The sequence below is a fragment of the Heloderma suspectum genome, chromosome 16 (assembly GCF_057233095.1).
Source record: "Heloderma suspectum isolate Gila_16-S chromosome 16, 16-S_ref, whole genome shotgun sequence".
Classification (NCBI taxonomy): domain Eukaryota; kingdom Metazoa; phylum Chordata; class Lepidosauria; order Squamata; family Helodermatidae; genus Heloderma; species Heloderma suspectum.
This window is the reverse complement of record NC_139473.1, coordinates 2264979-2288952: the sequence shown is the minus strand read 5'-3', so window position 1 is coordinate 2288952 and position 23974 is coordinate 2264979. Positions and strand designations below refer to the sequence as shown.

At 50.5% G+C, this 23974-nt stretch overlaps 2 protein-coding genes across 11 annotated transcripts in view; one reads left to right on the top strand and one right to left on the bottom strand.

The window, feature by feature from the left end:
* MYO18A (myosin XVIIIA) overlaps positions 1-4609 on the top strand; it is a 141899-nt gene extending 137290 nt beyond the window's left edge. For 6 of the 10 annotated variants that reach the window (XM_084823131.1, XM_084823123.1, XM_084823122.1 and 3 more), the window contains one exon: positions 3055-3125. Coding sequence is in view for 4 of the 10 variants with exons in the window: in XM_084823128.1 (XP_084679254.1) it covers positions 3055-3202 (148 nt within the window). In the remaining 6 variants the exon portion in view is untranslated. Of the gene's footprint in view, positions 1-3054 lie in introns of all 10 variants that reach the window. The other 4 variants (XM_084823128.1, XM_084823127.1, XM_084823126.1 and 1 more) reach the window with 1 other exon arrangement.
* A 5119-nt stretch (positions 4610-9728) lies between these two features.
* On the bottom strand, positions 9729-22898 carry PIPOX (pipecolic acid and sarcosine oxidase). Its single transcript, XM_084823033.1, has 7 exons — positions 22809-22898; positions 21607-21820; positions 20125-20307; positions 17081-17236; positions 16096-16257; positions 14079-14154; positions 9729-11564 (listed from the first exon to the last, which is right to left on the bottom strand). Exons 2-7 carry the CDS (start codon positions 21814-21816, stop codon positions 11434-11436), a joined length of 918 nt encoding a protein of 305 aa, XP_084679159.1. The 5' UTR covers positions 21817-21820; positions 22809-22898; the 3' UTR covers positions 9729-11433.
* Positions 22899-23974: the final 1076 nt, after the last annotated feature.

Here is a 23974-nt window from a genome sequence, read left to right as displayed (position 1 = left end):
TAAAAAACCTTGTTCAACAAGAGAACAGCAGGATGAATGCGTACACCATGGACAGCGATATCTCTCTTGTACCATCTTCACCTTGGGGGTGGGGGGAGACATTCCCCCGTCTCCAACCTGTAATTGCATCTGTCTGGGCTGCTCCTTCATCTCAGAACAGGTACAGATGGAGCCCCCCATCCCTAAAGCTGGGGATGGAGAAAGCCCTAAATCTAACGAGGATTCAGAGATCTGTACCAGATTTCCAAACCATGAGAGGAAGCAGCTAGATCCACTTGGATCCCAAAATGATTTGGCTGCTCAGCATGAGCCTCACCAAAAATCCTGGCAAGATCGAAGAGTTGGATTCCCAGCCATCTGTTTGGGCTCAGAAGGGTTTAAATTTGCATTGTGTGTGCAGCAGAGCTCTCCTAACAGAAGCCAGAAATGCTATTGTGAACATGACTTAACTAATGTGTGTGTGTGTGTGAGTGTGTGTGTGTGCGCACATGTTTGGAGGGACGGCAGGTGGGGGCTCAATCGCAAGGTTCCAGTCGCGAATCCTCCCTCCAGCAAATTCTTCATGCAGGGAGGGAATTTGCAAATGGCTCCACGTAATGAGCAAGTTTGCAAGGTTATTTCTTCTCCTCGCTTTTTCCCCAAGCGTGGCTTGCAACAGATAGGGGTGAAATTTCCAGCAAATGCCTGATTTGCCACAGATTATTTGCTTAGCTCTGCTAACTATGGGGGAGCGTAAATCACTGCTGAATGCCCCTGCAAATGTCTGGGAAAAAAATGTAATAAAATGAACGATGAGCTGTCGTGAAAGCCAGTGGCTGACTTGCCTGTTCGCCAAGGTGGCCCGGGGCCCAGAGGAGAGATGTGGGGCCACATCTGAGAGCTGGGCAGATAACCCTGACACCACCTCCTTGAAAAGCAGTATTTAAATCAAACCTATTATTTGGTACATTGCATCCCCGTGACAGTTGTTGGTTCAACTTGTAGGACTATAAGGATTCCCATCATCATACCATCTGAGTCCAGAAATTAGGAAAGGGCACAATATTTAGCTGTCTGAGAAACTTTCTTTCTTTCTTTCTTTCTTTCTTTCTTTCTTTCTTTTTCTTTCTTTCTCTCTCTCTCTCTCTCTCTCTCTCTCTCTTTCCTCTTTCTTTCTTTCTTTCTTTCTTTCTTTCTCTCTTTCTTTCTTTCTTTCTTTCAGCCAGTGCCTAGTCCCTAAGATAGACTTGCAAGCATGAGTGCGATTCCTAGTGAAACCTCAAGCCAGAGGGGAAGATGGCACAGGATAGCCCCTGGTGAGGATCTCCATGGCCCTGCATGCCCCCCCACCCCATAACTTGTCAGAGAAGAAGGTTTTAGACAAAATAAGCTGATGTCCGTGTGCCACATGCATTATTTATGGAAACTGCAGAAAGCAGGCTTTTTTTCTGGCCATGGAATGTCAGTTACTTTGGCACAGAAACATTTCACTTTTAAAAAAAGGTGTAGTAGGGTTTTCTTGAAAATTTTGAATTGGAAAAATTTCTGGAAAATTAGGCTTATTTGCCTAGGGTCATTTGCATCAGAACCATTTCAATTTGCATTGAAAAATCACTAGAGAGTGATCTAATTTATCAAGTTTACTAAATATAAGTCAAATAGACAACAGCTGAAAAGTGCCCCACGTTAATTTTTTGTCTCAATACACTATGAGTATGTGACCTGAAGTATCTGAGGGAAATAATTAAAGCACACATAAATGTGATTTAAATGTTATATTATGTAGACATTTTTATTGGAGTACTTAAAAAAATTTAAGACAATAGCGTCTACTTTCCTCATTGTTTAAATGAAAAAAAGAAACAAAGGTACTGAAAACGGTTGACAACGCTAATTCAGCCTTTCCCGAACCAGGTCCTCTCCAGGTATAGTGGACTACAATGCCCAGCATACTTCAGTTGGCATGAAGGGTACCACGCTGGAAAAGGCGGCCCTAATTAATTTTAGCAGTCCAAAGAACTGTGCATGATATGCTGAGAACCACTCATCTGTCCCCGCAGAGCTCAACCCTCTTCCACGGCGGTTGTTGGGCCCCCTTCAGATTCGCTGCCACTATTTATTAGTTCCATTTCACAGAGATGTATATGTATGTCAGTGCCATACATGTATTCTCTTACATACTTGCTAGGGACAATCACCTAAAAACCAAGCTTGCCTGATACTGTATTTGCATTCGGCATCCATTCATTGTTATAAATCACCTTCTAAAACAGAAAAATTTTCCACAGAAGAATGAAGCAGTATGAAAATGTCCACCCCACGTCAGTGGCAGAACCTCCCGACCCTCTCACCCTGAATGGACAACTTGGGCTGGGTAGACTAAGTCTTTTAACCAGGGGAGAGGGGGTCAGCTTAGAAATTGGCCTCAAACAGCCCCCGTTGGAATAGTCTTGCTAAACTGGGTTGGTGGTCTGTCTGACTCCTTAAGCCAGCTCTGGAGGAGGTGGCAGTCAGCAGTGTCCAGGTTTCCCAGCATTGTACAGGTTCATGTTCTCGGCTCCTCTTTCCTCACTTTCACGGAGGCAATGGGAACAGACCCCAAAGCCCATCACAAAAAGGCAACAGCATCATGCTTTCTGGCGGACCCGCGTTCACCCTAATTTACGCGGAGAGCTCAGGGCTGGCCTTCCGGTAACACAGCCTGGGGCTTGCTGAGTCGCTCCTGCCTTGGTTTCATGGCACAGCTCCAGCTAGGTTGGGTTTTGAATGGGATGCTTCAGTGCAGGCCTCTCCAAGGGGGAAAGCGGAGCAAGGAGAGAAGGTTGTTCACACAAGTAACACTAGCAGGGCTTTCCAGCCGCCCTTGCATGCTGTTCGCTGTTGCATGTTTGTGGATGTCATGAAGATGGGATTTTAAAAAAGCGGAAGAGAGGCAACTTTTGTTCATGTGCCAGCCAGAGTAGGTTTGGGGTGTGGATGGCCAGCTTGGAAAGCACCAACCCCCAATCCTAAGCATCACTTGCGAAAAGGGAACACCAAGCCACCTTTCTAACATCTCTCATTTCCCTCCTGCAGCCCCCCTGGCTATCGGAAATCCTTTACCTACGACAAATCTGACGAGGAGCGAGACATCTCTGACAGCGCCCACAGGTCCAAGTACTCCTCCCGGAGCTACCTGAGCGACAGTGACTCGGAGACCAAGCCAGCGGAAACCACAGCATAGCCCAGGCAGGAGCGCTACCTCCCCTCTCATGAGGCGGCAGGGCATGCCAAGCCCTGGCGTGCCCCCCTTGGATTTGCTCCTCGGCCAGTGCGCAGCTGGGGAAGCGCCCTCCGCCTTCAGCTGGAGCCACCATGTGTGACCGCTGTCCTTTTGTGTCATGGAGGAAGTTGGTGAACCTGTCAGGCCCCTCATTCTCCTCCCCACGAAGGGGGGGGGGGGGGCTGACCACTGCGCAGTTGCTGTGCTCCGCAGCCAGGCTGACCTGTATGTGCTGGATGGATTTAGCTCTCCCGAATAGCTCACCTCTCCTGGCCCCTGTTTGTGGCTGCAGGACTGTTCCACTGATAGCGGGTTGGGGGGCACCCTTCTGTTTGGTTTAAGTATGTGTGTGAATGCATATTGGGGAGATGGGGCGGGGGGGCTCTCTTCTCAGTGCCTGCCCATCTTGCATCATCACTGAAGTCCAGCCTGACCCCCGTGTGGTGTCCAAGGAGACTGGCCCCTCGTATTCTTTTGTTGCAAACATTTTTTCTTAAGTTGAACCAAAAAGAGCGCGCGTGCGCGCACACACACACACACACACACACACACACGCTTTCTCCCCCTCCCAGCACCCCCTTTGTTTTTCCCAGTGCAAAAAGAAGTGGAAACGGATGTTTGCCCCCCAAGCACTCATATGCTCTGCCTGCCAGGTCGTTGTGCATGGGGAGCCCGCACCGTTGCATTGCGCCATGCCACATCATTTCTCTCCCCACGTTTCCTTGCACTTGGTTTCCAGGAGGTGCCATCCGATTATCTCTGATAATCTCCATGAATTTTTTTTTTTTTAAAGGATCCTGGGAGCAAAATACCTTCTCCCTGCCTTCTGCCATAACCATGCACATCCCACTCTCTTGCATTGTGTATGAGGTCCAGAGTTGGACCAAACCCACCCCCTTTCTTTTACTTGCAGGAGGTGCAGTGGCCAAAAGTGGCTGGATCATTCGCACCCACTTCCTTGACTTTTTTTTTTTGCATGAGTACTTACCTGCTGCTGCTTGCTTTGCTGGCAGACTTCCAAAGAAGTCTCTTCGGCCCCCGTCCCTGGCCTGTGTGTGTGTCTGTGTGTGTCTCTCTCTTCCAAAAACACACAATCCACCTCATTTCTCTAGCCTGGAGCTCCCCCCAACCCCCCTCCCCCAAACACTCGCATATACCCTTGCTATAACTTACACAAGACTGGACTCAACAAGGTTTTGGGGGGAAGGAGGCTGAAAGGAGGGCTTCCTGCACTGTCTCGCTCCCCCTTTGCCTGGGTTTGGTTTATAATTTTTTTGCACTACTTCAATTGTGCGTTTTAATTTTTATTTTTGCCCCTTCCCTGTCTTGTCGACTTTAAACAAGAAAATAAATGTCATTTGCAGCTGGTGAATGCCTCCTGGTTGTCAACGTTTTCTCTCGGAGGGAGCATAGTGGAATTCTTGGCCAAGGGGGAAGCGTGTTACCCACATTTCCAATAGTGGAGGCATGCTTCCCTCCTGACTCCTCCGCGGACTATAATTAGGAGCATGCTTCCTTCTTGTACTCCGAAAGGGTTTATTTCTAGAGTGGGAAAGAGTACAGATTTAGGGAACTCTGGGATGCTGAAATGATTTTCAGGAGATTGGGGCGGGGGGTGTCCCTTAATGGCTGGTAAGGCTTTTCCCCAGCCTTTCTGCAAGCCGGTGCTCTCCAGATGTGTTGGACTACAACTCCCAGCATCCCCAGCCAGCAGGGCACCAGCTTGCGGAAGACTGGTGTGAGATCTCAGGTATGCAGCTGAGTCTTGAGTCAAGCAAGGAGCTTCTTGGTGAAGGCAGAAAGAAGATGTGAACCAAGCAAGCACGATGAAAACCTGCAAGGCAGAGGCGGTGATGGGATGAGTCTGTTCACAAACACATATGCCCTGGCAACGGTGTCTCTGTCGTACCATCTTCGCTGCTGAGGACGGGGGGGAAAGCTACCTCCTGTTTTGGGGGGCAGGAACCATGGCAGTTTTTCTGATGGATGCCCACTGCTCCAGTGGTGTTGGAGAGGCAGTGACGGCACAAACAGTCTTTTGGGTTTGGGTCCAGGCCTTGGTTTGCGGAGGGAAGTTTAGTGTTGGGCACTGCGGCTTGAAATTGCTCAACTGGGAGAGCCGATCTCATGGACCCGGCCTGGCAGGTTTGCCACCTTCAGCGCAGCCTCCCTTTTCGGATTGTGGACAGTTTTGATTTGAGCGACCTGGAACGCACCCTGATTTTTCTGTTCGGTAGCCAAACAATTGGGCCTTGCACGCTGTTGCCACCAGCTGCCGCCCGTCAGGATTGCAACCTCTGGAGACCACAGGGCATGATCCACCAGAAGCACAATCTCCCACATTAGAAGGGGGCAGAAGTATTGCAATGCAGAAAACAAGAAACTTTGCATTCAGGCCCAGAGCTACATTTGATGTTTTGGCTGCAGCTGGTTTCCACCATTTTTTGGTCAAATGCACCCTTGCCAAGCTAAATAAAAAGTAACCTTTTTTTGTTAAGAGGAGCACAAACGTGCAAGAGCCATTAGTAGGAGGCAGAACACACCCCACTTTAATCCCCGCACCTGTTTCCAACCCCTGTTCCTAGTAAAGTTCTGCACCTAGGAAAAAGAAACCAAAGGCACAGTTACAAGATGGGGAATACTTGGCTCAAAAATATTACAAGCAAGAAGGATCTTGGAATTGTTGTCGCTCACAAGCTGAATATGAGCCAACAATGTGATGTGGCTGCAAAAAAGGCAAATGCTATTTTGGGCTACATTAATAGAAACATAGCTTCCAAATCCTGGGAAGTACTAGTTCCCCTCTACTCAGCACTGGTTAGGCCTCATCTGGAGTACTGTGTCCAGTTCTGGGCACCACACTTTAAGAAGGATGCAGACAAGCTGGAGAGGGTTCAGAGGAGGGCAACAAAGATGCTCGGGACTGGAAACAAAGCCCTATGAAGAGAGACGGAAAGAACTGGGCATGTTTAGCCTTGAGAAGAGAAGACTGAGGGGAGAAAAAGGAGGAACCTGGGAACTACAGACCAGTCTGTCTGACATCAATCCCTGGGAAAATTCTGGAGCAGATCATAAAGCAATCCATCTGGAAGCACCTTGACAACAATGCTGTGATTACTCGAAGCCAACATGGATTTGTCAAAAACAAGTCCTGCCAGACGAATCTGATCTCATTTTTTGATCAGGTCACCTCCCTTGTGGACCGTGGGAATGCTGTAGACACCATATACCTCGACTTCAGCAAAGCTTTCGACAAAGTGCCCCATGAAATCCTGATGAGCAAACTAGCTCAAAGTGGGCTAGATGAAACAATGATCCGGTGGATCCACAGTTGGCTACAGAATCAGACTCAAAGAGTGCTTATCAATGGGACCTTCTCAAACTGGGGAGAGGTCACGAGTGGGGTACCGCAGGGCTCAGTCCTGGGTCCAGTGCTCTTCAACATTCTTATTAATGACTTGGAGGAGGAGGTGCAGGGAATGCTGATCAAATTTGCAGATGACACAAAATTGGGCGGGATAGCTAATAGTTTGGAAGACGGAAACAAAATTCAAAGTGATCTTGATAGACTGGAGCGCTGGGCAGAAAACAACAGAATGACATTGAATAGGGATAAATGCCAAGTTCTGCACCTAGGAAAAAGAAACCAAAGGCACAGTTCCAAGATGGAACGTGGCTCAACCACACTACAAGCAAAAAGGATCTTGGCATTGCTGTCGATCACAAGCTGAATATGAGCCAACCATGTGATGTGGCTGCAAAAAAGGCAAATGCTCTGTGGGGCTGCATTAATAGAAGCATAGCTTCCAGATCCCGGAAAGTACTAGTTCCCCTCTACTCAGCACTGGTTAGGCCTCATCTGGAGTACTGTGTCCAGTTCTGGGGACCACACTTTAAGAAGGATGCAGACAAACTGGAGAGGAGGACTGGAAACAAAGCCCTATGAAGAGAGACTGAAAGAACTGGGCATGTTTAGCCTTGAGAAGAGAAGACTGAGGGGAGATAGGATAGCACTCTTCAAGTACTTGAAAGGATGTCACAGAGAGGAAGGCCAGGATCTCTTCTTGATCATCCCAGAGTGCAGGACATGGAATCATGGGCTCAAGTGACAGGAAGCCAGATTCCGGCTGAACATCAGGTAAAACTTCCTGACTGTTAGAGCAATATGACAATGGAACCAATTACCTGGGGAGGTGGCGGGTTCTCCCACGCTGGAGGTGTTCAAGACGAGGCTGGACAGCCACCTGTCAGGGATGCTCTGCCTTGGACTCCTGCATTGAGCAGGGGGTTGGACTTGATGGCCTTGTAGCCCCCTTCCAACCTTATTATTCTATGATTCTAGGACACAGACTCAGGGAAGGCTGCTTCGGAGAGTATCTTTTATAACACAGAAGAAGAGCGGCTAGCACGATTGCTTCATCTCCCCAACTCATCTCTAGTCAACTCACCTGCTCCCCACATGGCAACTGTTCAGCTAAGCAATTGTCCAGGCCAAAAGCACAAATCTCTTTGCTTTAAAAATACAATAAAAGTGCAATTGAGCCGTGGTGGTAATATTACTTCTCAGTATCCCATAACAACGATTCTAATCGCAGCAGTTGCTCTTGCAAGTAATTTGGGAGTTTCTTTTGCAATTAAATCTTGAAGTGTAACCAAGAGTAGTTTTTTCTTTTTCATAACCCTTGCAACTCTTGTCCCCCGCTAAGGGTCATGTTCAACCCCTAAAGGTGGCCTAAAAATCATTTTAAGCAAATAAATAACAGAGCTGACAGGAATGCCTCTTCCCAGCTCTTACGGAGCTAGGGAAGAGTTTCTGCTGGCGCAGAGGATTTGACTTGCAGCCATGGCTAGGCCTTCTGCACTTTGGCTTAGCGATGCTTAAGGGCTTGGTGATACACCGTGTGGAGCAGGGTGCAGGGTGATTCCTCCCCAGCTAGTATTTTGCTCCCTCTCCCAGCTAATCTGCAAGTACCGCCTGGAGCAGCTTCTGCATGACGGGTACTGCAGCCTCTGCTTCTCCTGGCCTCGGCAGGGTCCCTTGTGCCTTGGGCAGGGAAGTGGAAAGTGCCGCTTTTGAACTGGGGCGGAAGGGAGGAGAAAGCGAGGAGGCAGCCAGTCTAGGCCACAAATCTTGGCTCGTTTAGAACAGATGGTGCGGGCTTGAGTGCTCTGGCGCCAGGGGCCCCCCACCTGCTTTGCTGCGCAGTGCAATGCTCTCAAGAGTGACGCCAAGGCATAAATAGACACGGGGTGTGACAGAGATGCTTCTCAAGGATGCTTGCTGGCAAGGGGTGTCCAGGGAGAGACGTCCAAGGTGCAGCGGACAGCAAGAGAGAGCATTTTGAGAGAACGGGCCTTTGGGGAGGAGCACATAAAGCGGCAGGTGCATTCTGCCTCTGAACATGTGGAGAGTGCTTTTCAGTTAGTCATGAGCAATCCAAGCTGTCCCCTTCACATCTGTCTGGCCAAGGGCTGTCGTCTATCAGTATAATGTGAAACAACCAGGTAGACCCATTTCACACATGACGCAACAACCAACCTGATTTTGCTGCAGTGTCTACCCCCCCAAACCAGACTTGGCCAAGTCCAGCTCTCGGGGGGATTGTACCTGGAGGATATACTTCTTTTCAACACTGGGATGCTGCATTCACATTTTACATTGTTAGTGCGGTATGCCGTTTAAAAAAAAAAAGAAAGAAACATCCATGCTAGGGCCTTTGCACCTTTACAAAAAATCCATAATGTGTGAACAGGCCTAGAGAAAACTGTTAACACCGGCTTTAAAAATGCTATTCTCCATTTACGTTTATTGCATTTCCCCAAATTAACCAATTTCTTCCTTCGGCAATGGGCGAAAACAGCAGCTGCTCTGGGGACCTTTGCATCGGTATTTGCTAATTGAAAAATGCAATGTTTTGAGACCGGGATTTTTTTTAAAAAAAATCCTTTCTGCCTGGTAAATTGGCCCACAGGCAACCAATTTCCTCCTTCAGACCGTTGACTTCTCCCTCCCACTCCCGAAAAAGGAGAGGTTTAAAACAACACTATCTCACAATGGGGCTGGCCCGACCATGGGGTTAAGTGAACCAGCTGCCTCAGGCAGCATATTTGGGGTGTAATTAGGTTAGTAAAATGTGTTTGTTATGTAATCCATCATTCTACATTTCTCTGTGTGAAGGGGGAGAATTCAGCTGATTTGCCTCTGGTGCCCAAATTGCTTGAGTGGACCCTACCCCAAATGATGGGAAGTGGGGTTCGAGGAAATCGGATGGTTCGCAGGAGAATGCCTATTGCTACTGCATTTCTGTCAATCTGCCTCTCTCCTCCCATCTCAGAAAGGGGCAGGGATTTTTATTTTGGGTGTGGCGGGGGTAATACCTTCTCACGCAGGGCTGCTGAGATGCAGGACACAGATTTATGCAAGTGAACAGGCTCCTTCCCATTACCATAACTTTCAATAATTAATGAGGACAGCTCGAGGGCTCCAATTCTCTGCATCTCATCTGCATATTTATTAAGGCCTATAAATGATTCAAGCACCCCCGCCCCCAGGCAAAACAGCCTCGGACTCGTCAGTCTCACACACGCTGTCCCCAAAAAACCTCCTGATGATTTTCTGGCAGGAGTGCACAACCTATTATTTTTGCTTAAAGCAAGAGGTGGTGAATGCAAGCAAGCCTTTGTGGCCATGATGTTTGGCCAGTGTGACCAAGAGAAATTTACCCCCCACCCTCAAAATCCCACCAGTCCTTTTTCTCTTACCTATCACCCACACACAATTCCCTTGGCTGACCAGATGCCTCCCAAACTTGGCCTCTAATTTTGCTTTAGGTGACATTAGGTGGCAAATTAGGAGCGTGTAAAATCTCGCGCTCCCCCCCCCAAACAATCACGTTAGCTTTTTCTTATGGCTTTTGGAATCCCTTTTCCCCCACACCCCAGATTTCTTGGGAATACTGTGCAGGAATTGGAATTTGCTTTAAAATGCTGCTTTTGGTAACAGTCTGTGGAAAATAAGGGATATACAAACATCCCCACCAAGAAGTGTCACTTACTGAAACACTTTGGGCTTCCCACACAAATGGTTCAACACCCCCCCCCCCGGACAAAAAACTCCCAGGAAGCTCCAAATTTCACATTGAATTTGGATTGAGAGAAAATGCAGCGGTAATTGAGGGCAGAGACATCAATGTTGTGGCCCCTTTTATCTCAAGGCTGCAAAGAGGCCTACCTCTTGGGGCTATAGCACAGGTGGGGAACTGGTCTTGGACTACAACTCTGATAATCCCCTACCATTGAGCATGCCAGCTAGGGCTGATGGGAGGTGTAGTCCAACATCTGGAGGGCGTCAGGTTGGGGAAGGCTGATTCGAGGAAAAGCTTCGCAAGTTCGGCAGAACAGGAGGCAGTCCGGGGGCAAGGTATGCACAGCCAACGGACTGCCCATGACATGCGCACTATCGTCTCTGGTGATCGTGAGGTTGTGAGGATGTCGCAGCTCCTCAGCCCGACCCGAGTTACTTTGTGGGCACTTCCCCCCTCTCCGGCCTGGAGCCATGGAGCTGGCGTGGCAGTAATGCGCCTCTATTAAGCTAAGCTATCTAATGATAATAAAATGGCACATTTAACTTTAAAACATTTTGCTCGACTCCGTGAAGTGTGCAGTGGGGGTGAGCCCGCGTTGCCTCATTCTTTTCTTTTTTTAATGAATTCAAATGTTAAATGACTTTGAGAGTTTATAGCGCTACTCTGAGCAGCACTAACGGGAGGGGGGACTTTGAAGTCGTGGGGACGATTCTGATTTTCTGGGTGCTTTCAGAAGGGCTCCTGGTGCTACCAAACACACGTCTCTTCCATCTTTCCTGAAGGATCTTCTTGTGGTAAGAAAAAAGACAGTAGAAGCACTGGGGGGAAATGCAGGAAGGTTATGAGCGAAAGATTTTGTCGTCTGCCTCCCCATAGCATTTTGTGAATCTGGGAGTGCGCCAGGGTTTCAGGCAGGGTGATGGGAGGTGCAGTCTGGCACTGGCTTGGGCCAGATGTCCATTGTGGATCTCTGAGTCTGCGATCCTCTTATCACGTTTATCAACCCAATGGGGACTGTTCAGCCCCCAAAGGGGATGGCTGGCCAGAGTGAAGAGCAAGCCCTAGGTTTCCCTCTTTCCTGGTCGTAGTTGCGTGGCCGTTGGCTGTTTACAAGGTGGCTTTCGGCAGGGCCGGGAAGCGACTGATCCGGAATGGTGCCAGGTTGTAAGCAGGTTCCTCACCCAGGCCCAGCTCGCAAAGGATCTTCCCGACAACAGGCGCAAACTTGAACCCGTGTCCTGTGGAAGAGACAGAAAGAAAGATGAGATGCAAAGTCCCACTCGGTCTCTCCTCTGACCTCCTACAGATGGGGAAAGGAGGGGCTGTACCTCTGTGGTAAAGCCCTTGTTTGCATGCAAAGGTCCCAGGTTCCATCCAGGTAAGGCTGGAACAATTCCTGCCTGAAAGAGAGCCACTGCTGCCGGTCAGTGTTGACAATACCGGGCTAGATGGACCCAGGGTCTGACTCAGTATAAAGCCTGTTTTTGTGTTCATATTTAAGTCAGCCCTTTATTCAGGACCATGAGGACTGGAATCTTAATTTATTTTTAGCTGGAGGACTGTAGCTCTGTGGTAGAGCCCCTGCTTTGCATGCCGAAGGTCCCAGGTCCCAGCCCTGGCAGGCAGAGCTTGAAATCCTGGAGAGCTGCTGCTGCTGCCAGTCAGCGTTGGAAATACTGGGCTAGATGGATGAAGGGTCTGAGTCGGTCTAAGGCAGCTTCCGATGTTCCTAACCACAAGGGAGATAAAGGGTGATGTGTGTGGGGGGACATTTAGGGTAATTGACTGAGCTACCAATGGGGAAATGTGTGATTGCCATGAACTCCCTGGCTGACTGCTCTCAGCCTTCCTATCTCCAATATGGGCCTAATAATACTGTCCAGCTCTACAGGGCTGTTGCATGCAAAGTGTTGCTCTCAATCCCTAGATGAAAACGAAGTATTCACTCCCAACTCCCTTATGAGGAAAGGTTGCAACACCGGGATGTTATTTAGAAAAGAGGTAAAGGGAGACAGGATCGAGGTGTACACAGTTATGCCTGGTGTGGAGAAAGTGGAGAGGGAGACCTTTTTTTGCTTTCATAATACTAGACTCAGGGCTCATCCCCTGAAGCGAAATGGTGGGAGATGTAGAACAGATAAAAGGAAGGCACGAAGGGCAGCAAGATGTACCAATGGCCAACAGTGTGGATGGCCTTAAAAAGGGATTCGACAAATTCCTGGAGGAGGAGAAGTCTACCAGTGGCTTCTGGTCCTGATGGCTTTATGCTATCTCCAGTATCAGAGGCAACCAAGCCTATGTACACCAGTTGCTGGGGAACATGGGCAGGAGGGTGCTGTTGCACTCTTGTCCTGCTTGTGGGTTTCCCATTGGGGCATCTGGTTGGTCATTGTGTGAACAGAATGTTGGACTAGATGGATCCTTGGTCTGATCCAGCAGGGCTCTTCTTAGGCTCTTAAGTATCAGCAAGAACCTACAGAGATGACCTCTTCCAGAACAGAGCCAACATCCACCTGGCCCCAGATCCTGCCCCCCCACAGGAGCCAATCAGATGTCTCAGGGAAGCCCGCAGCCCTCTCCCATTGCTGTTCCCCAGCAAACTAGTGCTCAGAGGTGGACTTCCTCCAAAACTGGAGGTTCCATAGATGGTGATAGGCCAATCTCTCCATGTTGGTTTCTCATTTTTCCAGTCTTAAGTTCAGCTTGCCTTGAACCGGGGGGTGGGGTGGGGGAGCATGAAACCTGGTATATGTTTCTGACAATATGCCTGTTTGTCTGCAATTTGGCCTAACAGACACTTCTTTTGCAAGCAACTTTTGTGAAAGGATGCATGTTGTGAGCATTCTTTTTGCAAATATGTATGCATTTTTTGGTGCGCTTTTGCCTGATACACACATTTTCCATTGGAGAGCTCCGTTGCAAAATTCGGAGAAGGGCAAATTTCAAAGGAGAGTCGAGTTTTGCTTTGTGTCTTGGTTCGAAAGTGCAAAACGAGGTAAGTTGGCATTCAAATGCAAACCGAATGAATTTCTCCCCTATTGCTATCTGTGGAGCCGTTGTGATTAGTAGCTTTGGATAGACTGCTTCTCCCCCGATTCCTGATCCCCTATTTAAGTCGATTGTTATTGGTCTGTTGTAATAATTTAATTCAATTCTGTCCCACTGCCTCGGTCTCCCCAAGTATATGTCAAGGGCTCCTTGGAGGGCTCTCAGTCTAATCCAGTAGCCAAGTCCAGACACAGACAAAGGGATTCTTTTCAAAGCTTTATTCTTCTTTTACAACTTAACAGCTCTACAGGTAGCAACTACATCTGAGCAGCAGCATCCCTATGCCCTAAGTTAGAACAGTTGGTCCCCATTTGAAAAGCAATTACTGGCAGACCCCTGAATATAAGGACTAGGGAGAATCCCTCCCCTTTTCCCTTGGATCCTCTGGGCGCAACCGTTCTTTGAGCGCCAACCGGGCGCTACGCCTCCTTTCCGCGCTCTCCATTTGGCGCCGCTCTCTGCGTCTGCGCCGCACATCCAACCAGTCTGCTATCGGTGCTGGGTCACTCCCTGGACTGCTTTCTAATCTAGGAATGTGGGTGGGAGGAAACTCTGGCAGCTGTGGGCCCTGGGAAAAAGGGGCGCGCTCCTCTCCCAGGAGTGACTGCTCTTCCTCCGAATCAGAACTACTCTGGGATTCTATGGGCTCAGTGTCCACCCTGACATCATACAAGCTCCTTCCTCTTCTCCTCAACCATACTTACCCGAAAACCCTGCTCCAATGATGATATTCCTAAAACGCGGGTGCCGGTCTAATACAAAGTCCCCATCTGGGGTGTTCTGAGATGACGATAAGACATAGGGTGGCGGGGAAAGAGAATAGAACAAGATCAGCGTTAAGGCATTTCTTTTTAGATCTTGCAGCACCCGCAGGCGTGGGACCCAGAATTTATTTATTTATTTATTTATTGCTTTGTTAGATTTATATACCACTTGACTGGACAGTGCCATTTGGGTGGTACACAGCTCAGGAGAAGAAGAGATCTGGCTAGAGGCAGTGGTGGGTTGGAGGCAGGGGAGACCCTGGAGACATTGCCCTGCCGTAAGGAACTTGAGCTCTTTTGCATGCACGTATCTGCTCGCTCCCATCCCGCCCCAGATCCACCTTCCCAGCTGCCTCTGCCCCAGGCTGGATTGCTGGCTTTTCCTCTTCAAACTGGCCCCCGCTGCTGGGCGGCCTTTTCCTGGCAGGCTGATGTACGGAAACAAAGACACGATGGTGAGAAAGTGGGTGAGGGGCAAGAGCAGCTGGTGAAAGTGGTGGTGAGAAGGTTGAGGGGAAGGGGAGGGGGCCACTGAGGGTATCTTGCCCCAGGGCCCTGAAGACCTGGAGCTGGCTCTGGGCCAGTGGAAGGGGCCATCTGGGAAGCCTCAGAGAGCTGGATTTGTCCCCCAGGCACGAGGTGCAATACCCCTGAGCTAAAGGCTGCAGAGCAGAGACAAGTAAAGAAGTGTGTTCCTTCTGGGCAACACCCCAGCCCGCCCCAGCCTGTCCTTTCCATCGACGTCCCGAGCTACAGCTGGAAGCTGATGATCTAAGACCCCCTCCCCTGTTCCCCCAGCTTCTCTGCAGAGCTCCCCTCCCAAACTGGGTGTGTGGGGGGGGTGTCAAAGACCCCCCCCATTTCTCTTCACATCTTCCATCTTGCGCCTTCCAGATAAGATTGCCCCCTTTTGTTTCTGGCAAAACGCGGATCCCCTTGTCTCCAGTGTCTGGCTGTCAAAGGTAGACAGCCTCTTGAATATGGTGGTTCCACTTAGCTAGCATGGCTAATAGCCCTTTTCTCCTGCTTTTTGTCTGTTTCCCGCCTTCAAAAGCTCTCTGAGGCATCGGCAATCGCTCCATCCTGTGGAAACGAGGCCCGGGAGTTAATTACCCGCCGTTTGAAGAAGTGCGTCCTTCATCAGCCCCGGCTGAGCCTCCCGTCAATCATTTTCCATAGGGTGATCCAAGTTCGAGTAACATGGGGGAGACAGGTTTCCATCTCGTGATGGCTTTGAACAGTGGCGTAATGGGCAGACATCCAGCCGGTGAAGCCATCTCCTGTTACGGCACCTCAATTGCGACCGTACTTGCTCCAGACATATGTCTCTGTACCTCCGACCCAGGGGTCTAATCCTGCCTGCTTGGGGTTCTGATCCAGCTTTCTGGGATTTCCCACAGGGCCACACCCCTCCCCTGGCCCCTCCCGTTTCCCCCCAACCACCAATTGTTGGGTAGTTTCCCAGCTTTGACGCAGCTTTTCCTCCATTCTAAAGGGTTGAATTGCCGCTCCTAAGGCTTCGTTACTGGCAGAGGGAGCTTCAGGCTAAACTACGCTGGCACGTTTGGCGTTTTGGCCCTGCCCATTGTGCCCTCGGCCCCGCTGCCACCGGAATTCGGTCCCCCAAGGGTATAGCTGAATTTGAATTGTTCTTGTTTAACAAAGGGGGGAGTCTCTAAGCTTCCAGTAGAGTAAAATGTTCTTGGAAAGGAAACTCGAAAGGTCAGGGCCTTCCAAACTCATGCAATACTGCAGCCTTCCCCAAGGGGGCGCCCTCCAGATGTGTTGGACTACAGCTCCCAGCATCCCCAGCCAGCAAGCTGGCTGGGGATGCTGGGAGCTGTAGTCCAACACATCTGGAGGGCGCCCCCTTGGGGAAAGCTGCCACAGGGCTATGCCACGCTGCCGTCCCTCTCAATGCCACGGCTGCACCACCAGCATTCTGCCCCCTTCTTACTGTGTATAAGCAGCGCTCCTGTAAGGCTGGCTCAGGATCGAGCCCTGGCAGATACTTGGTTACAAAATCCCGTAGGACCTGGACGTCGGGGACTGGAGGAGAGGCCCCATCTGGCTGGTCGGGCTTTTCGGGATCCACCGGGGAGCCGTGGTGGTAGCAGATCTGGGGAGACAGTGGAGAGTCAGGCTGCAGTTCAGCGGCGGAGCCCCTGCTTTGCAGGCAGACGATCCCCAGCTTGATCCCCGGCAGCATCTCCAGGCAGGGCTGGGACAGTCTCTGCCTGAATCCCTGGGGAACGGCTGCCAATCAGTGTAGACCGGGGCGGGAAAACTGTTGTGCTGTTGGTCTGCAACTCCCAGCTTCCCTCGCCATTGGCTAAGTTGGCTGGGACCGATGGGAGTTGCAGTCCAGATGCAGACAAACATGCGCTAGGTGAATCCAGGCCCAGACTCCAGATCAGGCAGCTTCCTATGCTCCCATTTAAATTAGTTACTTATACAGCGCCATGAGGACTAGAATCTTACTTTGCCATAGCTCAGTGGCAGAGCCCCTGCTTTGCAGGCAGAAGGTCCCCAGTTTGATCCCTGGCAGCATCTCCAGGTACAGCAGGGAAAGAATCCTGTCTGAAACCCTGAAGAGCTGCTGCTGCCAGTCAGTGTTGACAATACTGGGCTCAGTGGACTCAGGATAAGGCCTTGACGGCAGACACAATCCATCCGCAGCACCATTCAATTGCAATCTTATTAGTTTGATTCCAATGTAGCAGGCTGAGCCGACTCGTGTGGCTACCAATTTTCCCTGCCCAGTGGCCCAACGGGCCCCCTACGCAGGGTGTCCGCTTTGCTTCTTGACCCCGTTTCTATATGCTCCACAGCCACCTGGCATGGAGTCATGTAGCAAGCGTAGCTTCCCCCTCCCTGTGACGTCATCGCCGCGCTGGCCCTTGCATGCCGGATCATGCCTTGCCCTCCGCTCTCCCTCTCACCTTGACCAGACCAGGGTACTCGCTGGCTGCCGGCAACCCAAAAACATGGTGCTTGCCCCCGTTGAGGTTGATGCCGAGAAAGAAAGGGAGCTGCTCCAGGTCGCTGTGGTCGCTGGAGTCTTTGGCCCTCCAGTAGCAGACGCTGATCCGCAGGGGCTGGAAGGCAAGAGCCCCCCCAATAAAAGGAAAATGGATGCTCGCCTTGCATCTGACAATGTCCCTGTCTAGAGAGGGAGAAAGGCATCCATGCTGTGCTGTGGGGAGGAGACGTTGAGGCTCAGTGGTGTAGCAGAAGCTGGGCTTTCAGGGCCAAAGCCCCGGGATTCTTTTATCAGCAGGGGTACTGATGTCACCTGCCACCCCCCTCAGATGTCGCCGTTCCCTCTGAGCTTAGCTGCTTAGCACCGTTCCCTCTGAGCTTGCTCACAGTAGCTGGAGATAGATGGGTTTTCCCCGATGGTGATATATTTTCCTCTGTTGTAATGCAAAGTATTTTTGGGTGGCTCAGGACGCAGTCCTATGCATGTTTACACAGAAAAAAGTCCTGTGCTGCCTGGGGCACCCTGGGAGTTGTAGGACTTCTTACTGTCTAAACATGCATAGGATTGTAGGACATTTTTCTGTCTAAACATGCATAGGATTGTAGGACTTTTTTCCATCTAAACATGCATAGGATTGTAGGACTTTTTTCCGTCTAAACATGCATAGGATTGTAGGACTTTTTTCTGTCTAAACATGCATAGGATTGTGCCCTTGGTCTTAAATGGGCAATTAAGATCCCATAAGTTTCTAAAGGACCTGCTCCTGATATAGATGAAAACAGCTAGAATTCATTGGGGTGATGGTAAATTTTGAAGGGCAGGTGCTGCTCACGAAAGTCCCCATTCCAAGGGGGGTCCAGAACTGCCACCAGCTGTGTGGATTCATCTCAACCAACCCGTTCTAGCTGTCTTCACCTCCACCAGGAGCAAGTCTTTGGCAAAGCCAATGATAATTGTCCATTCCAGAACCCCCCCCCCAAAATAAATATTTTCCGTCCCAACAGGGGACAATGGAACATTTATTGTTGCTGGGAAAAGCCATTTCCTCCCCAGATACTGTGTAGACTGCTGCTCAGCTCAGAGGGGAGAGGGAAGTCTGGGGGGGTGGCAGTTGATGTCAGTGTCCCTGCTAACAACAAAGTGCTGTTGCAAGCCTGGTGCCACGACACCCCTGCTAAAATTGGTTTGTTAATACGGATCAACGTAGCTGCCTGCATTTGGGGGCTGTCCTTGGAGTGTGTCGCTGCACGTCAACATTTACTGCGCACCCCTCCCGAGATGGGGACAGCATCACCATCTGTACAGGGGCATCAACCCTGCCAGCTCTGCAGTGTGGGACTTCATAGAATCATAGAATAGTAGGGTTGGAAAGGGCCTACTGCTCAAGGCTAAAGATGCCCAGTTCTTTCAGTCTCTCTTCATAGGGCTTTGTTTCCAGTCCCCTGAAGATGTTCATTGCCCTCCTCTGAACCCTCTCCAGCTTGTCTGCATCCTTCTTAAAGTGTGGTGCCCAGAACTCGACACAGTACTCCAGATGAGGCCTAACCAGTGCTGAGTAGAGGGGAACTAGTACTTCCCGGGATATGGAAGCTATGCTTCTATTAATGCAGCCCCAAAGAGCATTTGCCTTTTTTGCAGCCACATCACATTGTTGGCTCATATTCAGCTTGTGATCGACAACAATTCCAAGATCCTTCTCACTTGTAGTGTTGTTGACCCAAGTACTGAGCATGTTTAGCCTTGAGGGGAGATAGGATAGTGCTCTTCAAGTACTTGAAAGGTTGTCACAGAGAGGAAGGCCGGGATCTCTTCTCGATCATCCTAGAATGCAGGACACAGAATCATGGGCTCAAGTGACAGGAAGCCAGATTCCGGCTGAACATCAGGAGAAACGTCCTGTCTGTGTTAGAGCAGTATGGCAATGGAACCCATTCCCTAGGGAGGCGGTGGGCTCTCCCACACTGGAGGCATCAAGACAAGGCTGGACAGCCATCTGTCAGGGATGCTCTGACCTGGATTTCTGCATTGAACAGGGGGTTGGACTCGATGGCCTTGTAGGCCCCTTCCAACCCTACTATTCTATGATTCTAAGTATCCCCCATCCTGTAACTGTGCATTTGGTTTCTTTTTCCTAGGTGCAGAACTTGGCATTTATCCCTGTTAAATTTCATTCTGTTGTTTTCTGCCCAGCGCTCCAGTCTATCAAGATCACCTTGAATCATGCTACTCTCTGGTGGTTCTCACGGGGCTGGTGGGAGGGGGCGCTTCCACACTAGAGACCTGTAGAAGCCTTGCTCTTCCATAAGGAGTGCGCTGAGGCCATTTTAGACCCAGGACACAGTGGTCTTACAGGGTTCCCCTGTGTAGACGGCCATGTGTGTAACTTCAGTTGCGAAACACACGGCTAATGTTTCTCTCCTCCTCACCTCCGACTGCCATGCCACGCATTACAAGCAGGGATGCGTGGGTTGTGTAAAATATGTTCCATCTGCGTTTTGTGGATTGTCAGGTGATTTTAATTCTGTTGTCTGCTGATTGGTTGAATTGGATTGTTTCCAATTTCCTGGATTTGTGTAATTCGCATTTGTGCAAATGTGGCAATCCCCCCCCCCCAAATGTGGAAATCCCCCCCGAATTGCATGCTTTAGCCAATGGGGCAAATGCACATTTTTCTGCTGGTGTTTTGTTCTTTTATGTATTTTTTTTCAATGACTAAATGTGCGCAAAATCTTTGAAAGTGAAAAAAACAGTCCACAAGTCCATGGAATCTGTGCAACTTGGGAAAAGCCAGTCCTCTGCGGAATCCAGGGTTGGGCTCATAAAAATCCGAACTCCTTTGATTCCATTGCGGATTTCTCTGACATCCCTATTTAGAACTCCGTCTGTATCCCTGATATATTAGAGAGGGCGGGGTGAGGTAGGGCAGGGAAAACTGTTTGCCAACCCAGCCTTGCATCTGCCCCAGATCCCTCCAGCTTGCCCCCAGCAGGGCCTGCCACTTACCTGGAGAGGCAGCAGCAGCTCCAGCGGGGCCAGAAGATGGCTGGCCCAGGCTCCTGCTGTGACCAGTAGGCATGGAGCCCGGTACTCCCCTTGGCTGGTTGTTACAGTGACCACAGCCCCAGGAAGGATGTGGAGTACCTTCTCGCCATCGCACACGGTCCCTCCGTGGCTTCGGAACTGGTCCTGGGGGGGGAGTTGGATCAGCTCTTTCACTGAGCAATGAGAACCTGGGATTTCGGCTGCGGTTCTCTTAAAGGCTCCGGAACTCCCTTTCCCTTGAGGATTGTCTAAGCCGGCCTTCCCTGACCTGGTACCCTCCAGCTGTTTTGGCCCACAATTCGCAGCATTTCTGACCATTGGCCATGCTGGCTGGGGCTGATGGGAACTGAAGTCCAAACCTCTGGAGGGCCCCTTTGGTCTTGAGCGACATTCACTTTTTGGTTTATGTTGCTCGACTTCTATGGGGTTTTATTGTTGTGTCTGGATTTGACTTGGGTTTTGTTTAAATTTGGTAAGCTGTTTTGGAGGCCTTCAGGTGGAAAAGCAGCCTACAAAATAAAAATAGAGGAAACATAAATGAGGGGCTGCAGCTCTGAGCCCCCCACCCCACCCGTGCTGCTGGGAGAGGTGCAGTGCTGAGAGCTTCTCCCAGGTGTAGAAATTTCTCATGACACTTGACGACTTGATTATCGGCATCTGTGGCCGTTTTCTTCTTTCTGTTTGTTAATTTGTATTCATGTACGCAGTACCCCTGAATATGATGCTTTACAGCAGGGGTGGGGAAATCTATTTCTTTTTCCTGTCAAGGGATATATTTCCTTAGGAGTAATCTGTTGGGGCTCACATGCCGCTGGGGCGGGGGGAGCAGACCCCAAAGTGGCCAAGGCCTGCCTGCTTGCCTTCCTCTCTGTCTTTCTGCCACTCCCATTTCTCTCTCTTTCTGTCTCTACTTCTCTGTCTGTCTGTCTGTCTTTTTGCCACCCCCTTGTCTGTCTGTCTGTCTGTCTGGTACTCCCTTCTCTCTCTCTGCCACCCCTTTTCTTTCTCTGTCTGTCTTTCTTTCTGCCACCCCTTTGCTTCCCCCCGTTTGTCTTTCTGCCACCCCTTCTTTCTCTCTCTGTCTTTCTGCCACCCACTTCTTTGTCTTTCTCGCACCCCTTCTCTCTCTCTCCCTCTCCACCCTGTGGGCTGCCTGGGGAAACAGCCAGATCATGGCTTGCTTGCAGAGCTGCATTTTGGAACCAGGCCAAGGACTGCAGGGCAGGTGGCCCACCCTCTATTCCTCCTTTCTTTTTTACAGCGTAAGCAAAACCGACAGGTGCACATCCCCCCCAGGAGCTTACAAACACCATTTTGACAGTGAGGAAGACAACAGAGGAGTCAGAGGAAAGGGAGAGGCAAGAGGAAGCGAAAACAGAAAGGGGGAAATGGAAGAGAGTCAGGAGTAAAACCCGTCTTCCCCACCCTCCATGCACTTGTTACCTGGACAACTCTAAGTGCCTTGTCAGCATGCAGGAGCCCTGCGGTCAAGTCGGCCACCGCCATCTCCCCACCGCACAGGCGCATCCCTGGGAATCGCTGGGCCAGGGCTTCAGGGCTTAACACTTCCCTTGGGATTCGGTGGTGCTCCATGGCCTTCCAGTAGCCTTGGAACTCTGGGTTCTCCTGGTGGCCCAGGACGAGCAACGGCATCGCTCTGTAGAAGAGGGCTTGAGTTCTTGTGTGCAAGAAGCATGGGAAGAGCTTGGGCTTTGAGGCTTTATTTCTTGCATTTATATTCCAGCATATGTGGTTCTCCTCCCCTCCATTTTATCCTCACAACATCTCTATGAGGTAAATCAGGCTGAGATTCAGTGACTGGCCCAAAGCCACCCAGTGAGCCTTCACGGCCGAGTGGGGACTCAAACTTGGATCTCCCAAGTTCCAGTCCAACCCTCTAACCACTACACCACACTGTCTGTCATGTTGGCTCTCACACTGATAGAAAGACCGATCGCCTGACCTCCTACGGGTCCTGTAGATTAGTGCTAGAGCAGTGGAGGCGGGTGGCTCCGATGTCAGTGGGGTGGTGAATCTGCTCTGGCTTTCAGCCAGAACTCTAAAGGAGCTCCCCAAGGTTCTTCACACCTTGGAAAGCTCCTTTAGAGTTCTGATTGGTTCTGGCTGAAACCCAGAGCGGATTCACCGCCCCACTGACGTTGGAGCCACCAGCGTTTGCATGCAGAAGGTTCCAGTTTCGATCCCCGGCATTTCTGGATTTAAAAAGGATTCACTGGTAGCAGGGAGAACGCTGCCAGTCAGAGCAGACAGTGCTGGCTGAGACAGAGTTTGGCCAGAAATGAGGCACCTTCCAACGTTCCCCTTGCAGCTGGTGCTGGGGACGGAGCCGGTGTTGCCGAGGTTGCGACAGGGCTAAAAAGATGGATGGGCCTATTACGTCTGACCCTGGCGAGATGAAAAATCATTTCGATGCGTATTTCCTTAATGGCCCTTCCTTTATAGAGCCACATAAATTATGGGGAGAATCTGTCTTGAGTCGCTGCGGGGCAGGGAGTGTGTCTGTGTGTGTGGGGGGGGGGAGAGGCAAGTGGAGGGAGGGAGGCGTTTTGGATCGAAAATCAGCGCAAAGGGCCCTGTGGGTGGCGGAAAGTACAGGAGGGGGCACTGCTCAGCGGGGAGCGCACCTGCTTCTCTGGTCCCAAGCCTTCCACGGCTCCTTCCACGGCTCCGCTCACCTGCAGAGTTTGGCTCCGGCCTCCGCCTCCAGCTCCGCCCAGAGCGGGTAGGCCTCTGCCATCATGGCCACATAATAGTCCTGCGGGTAGGCGCTGCGGATGATGCGGCTCTGGCCGTGGGAGCTCCCTCGAGTGTGGGGAAGAGGGAACTGCAGAGGAAGAGCAGGGAAGGGAAGGCGTCGGAGAGCGGAGGTTGCCAAGACCTGACGCAACTCTCCCCCCCTCCCAGGACATGGGGGGGCATGTGTGCTCCCAAATGAAGCAGCCCCTCAGAAGTGGGGTGTGCAAAGCCGCATTTCAGCATCCCTGCCATGTTCCCAGGCTAGTGTTGGCCCGCACTTTACTCTCTGTTGGTCAGCCTTCACCTCGAATACCATGTCCAGGTCTGCACATCACCACACTTGGAGAAAGATTCAGATGAACTGGAACAAGCTCAGAGAAGGGCAGCAAAGGTGATCAGGGGACAAGAAACTAAGCTCTCTGAGGAAAGATGGAAGGACCTGGGCCTGTTTAATCTTGCGAAGAGAAGAGTGAGGGGGGAGATGACCGCCTTTTCAAGTCCCTAAAGGGTAGAGGGCTGCAACCTGTTCTCCATCATCCAAGACTATAGGACACAAAATAATGGGCTTCAGGGACAGGAAGGTGGATTTCGGTTGGGCATCAGGAAAACCTTGTTCCCGGTCAGAGCAGTCCAGCAATGGCATCAGCTGCCCAGGTGGGGGGCTCTCTGTCCCTGGAGGTATTCAAGCAGAGACTGGATAGCTGTCTGCCAGGGGTGCTTGAAACTGGATTCCTGCACTGAGCAGGTGTATTGCCCCTGCAGTAGGCTTCAGACTCTTAATTTAGAGGTGCCAAGATAGTGATAAATCAGATCCAGGTTTACTTACAAGGAGATACTTTATGAGTACCATCAGCATGCAGGTGTACCCAGTGGTTGGATCAGACAGCTTCTCTGAACCCAGAGCCGAGAGGTGAGATGGGTTTTATACCATACATGTCAGCAGTGAGGCAGCATGACAGCAGCAAGGGTTAATTAGCATTCGTCTACCACTTTCCCATCATAGACTACCAGTGCTTGTAGGGAAGGAAAACAAGCGGAGACTTTCTCAGCCCAG

Excerpts from the sequence above, each read along its gene's own strand:
- PIPOX (XM_084823033.1), bottom strand. The coding sequence starts at position 21,816 with ATGCCGTTGCTCGTCCTGGGCCACCAGGAGAACCCAGAGTTCCAAGGC. Across the intron at positions 14,155-16,095 it reads AGGAGCGCTGCTTATACACA|AACACCCCAGATGGGGACTT; the intron begins GTAAGAAGGGGG and ends TCGTCATCTCAG. Across the intron at positions 11,565-14,078 it reads CATTGGAGCAGGGTTTTCGG|GACACGGGTTCAAGTTTGCG; the intron begins GTAAGTATGGTT and ends TCTCTTCCACAG.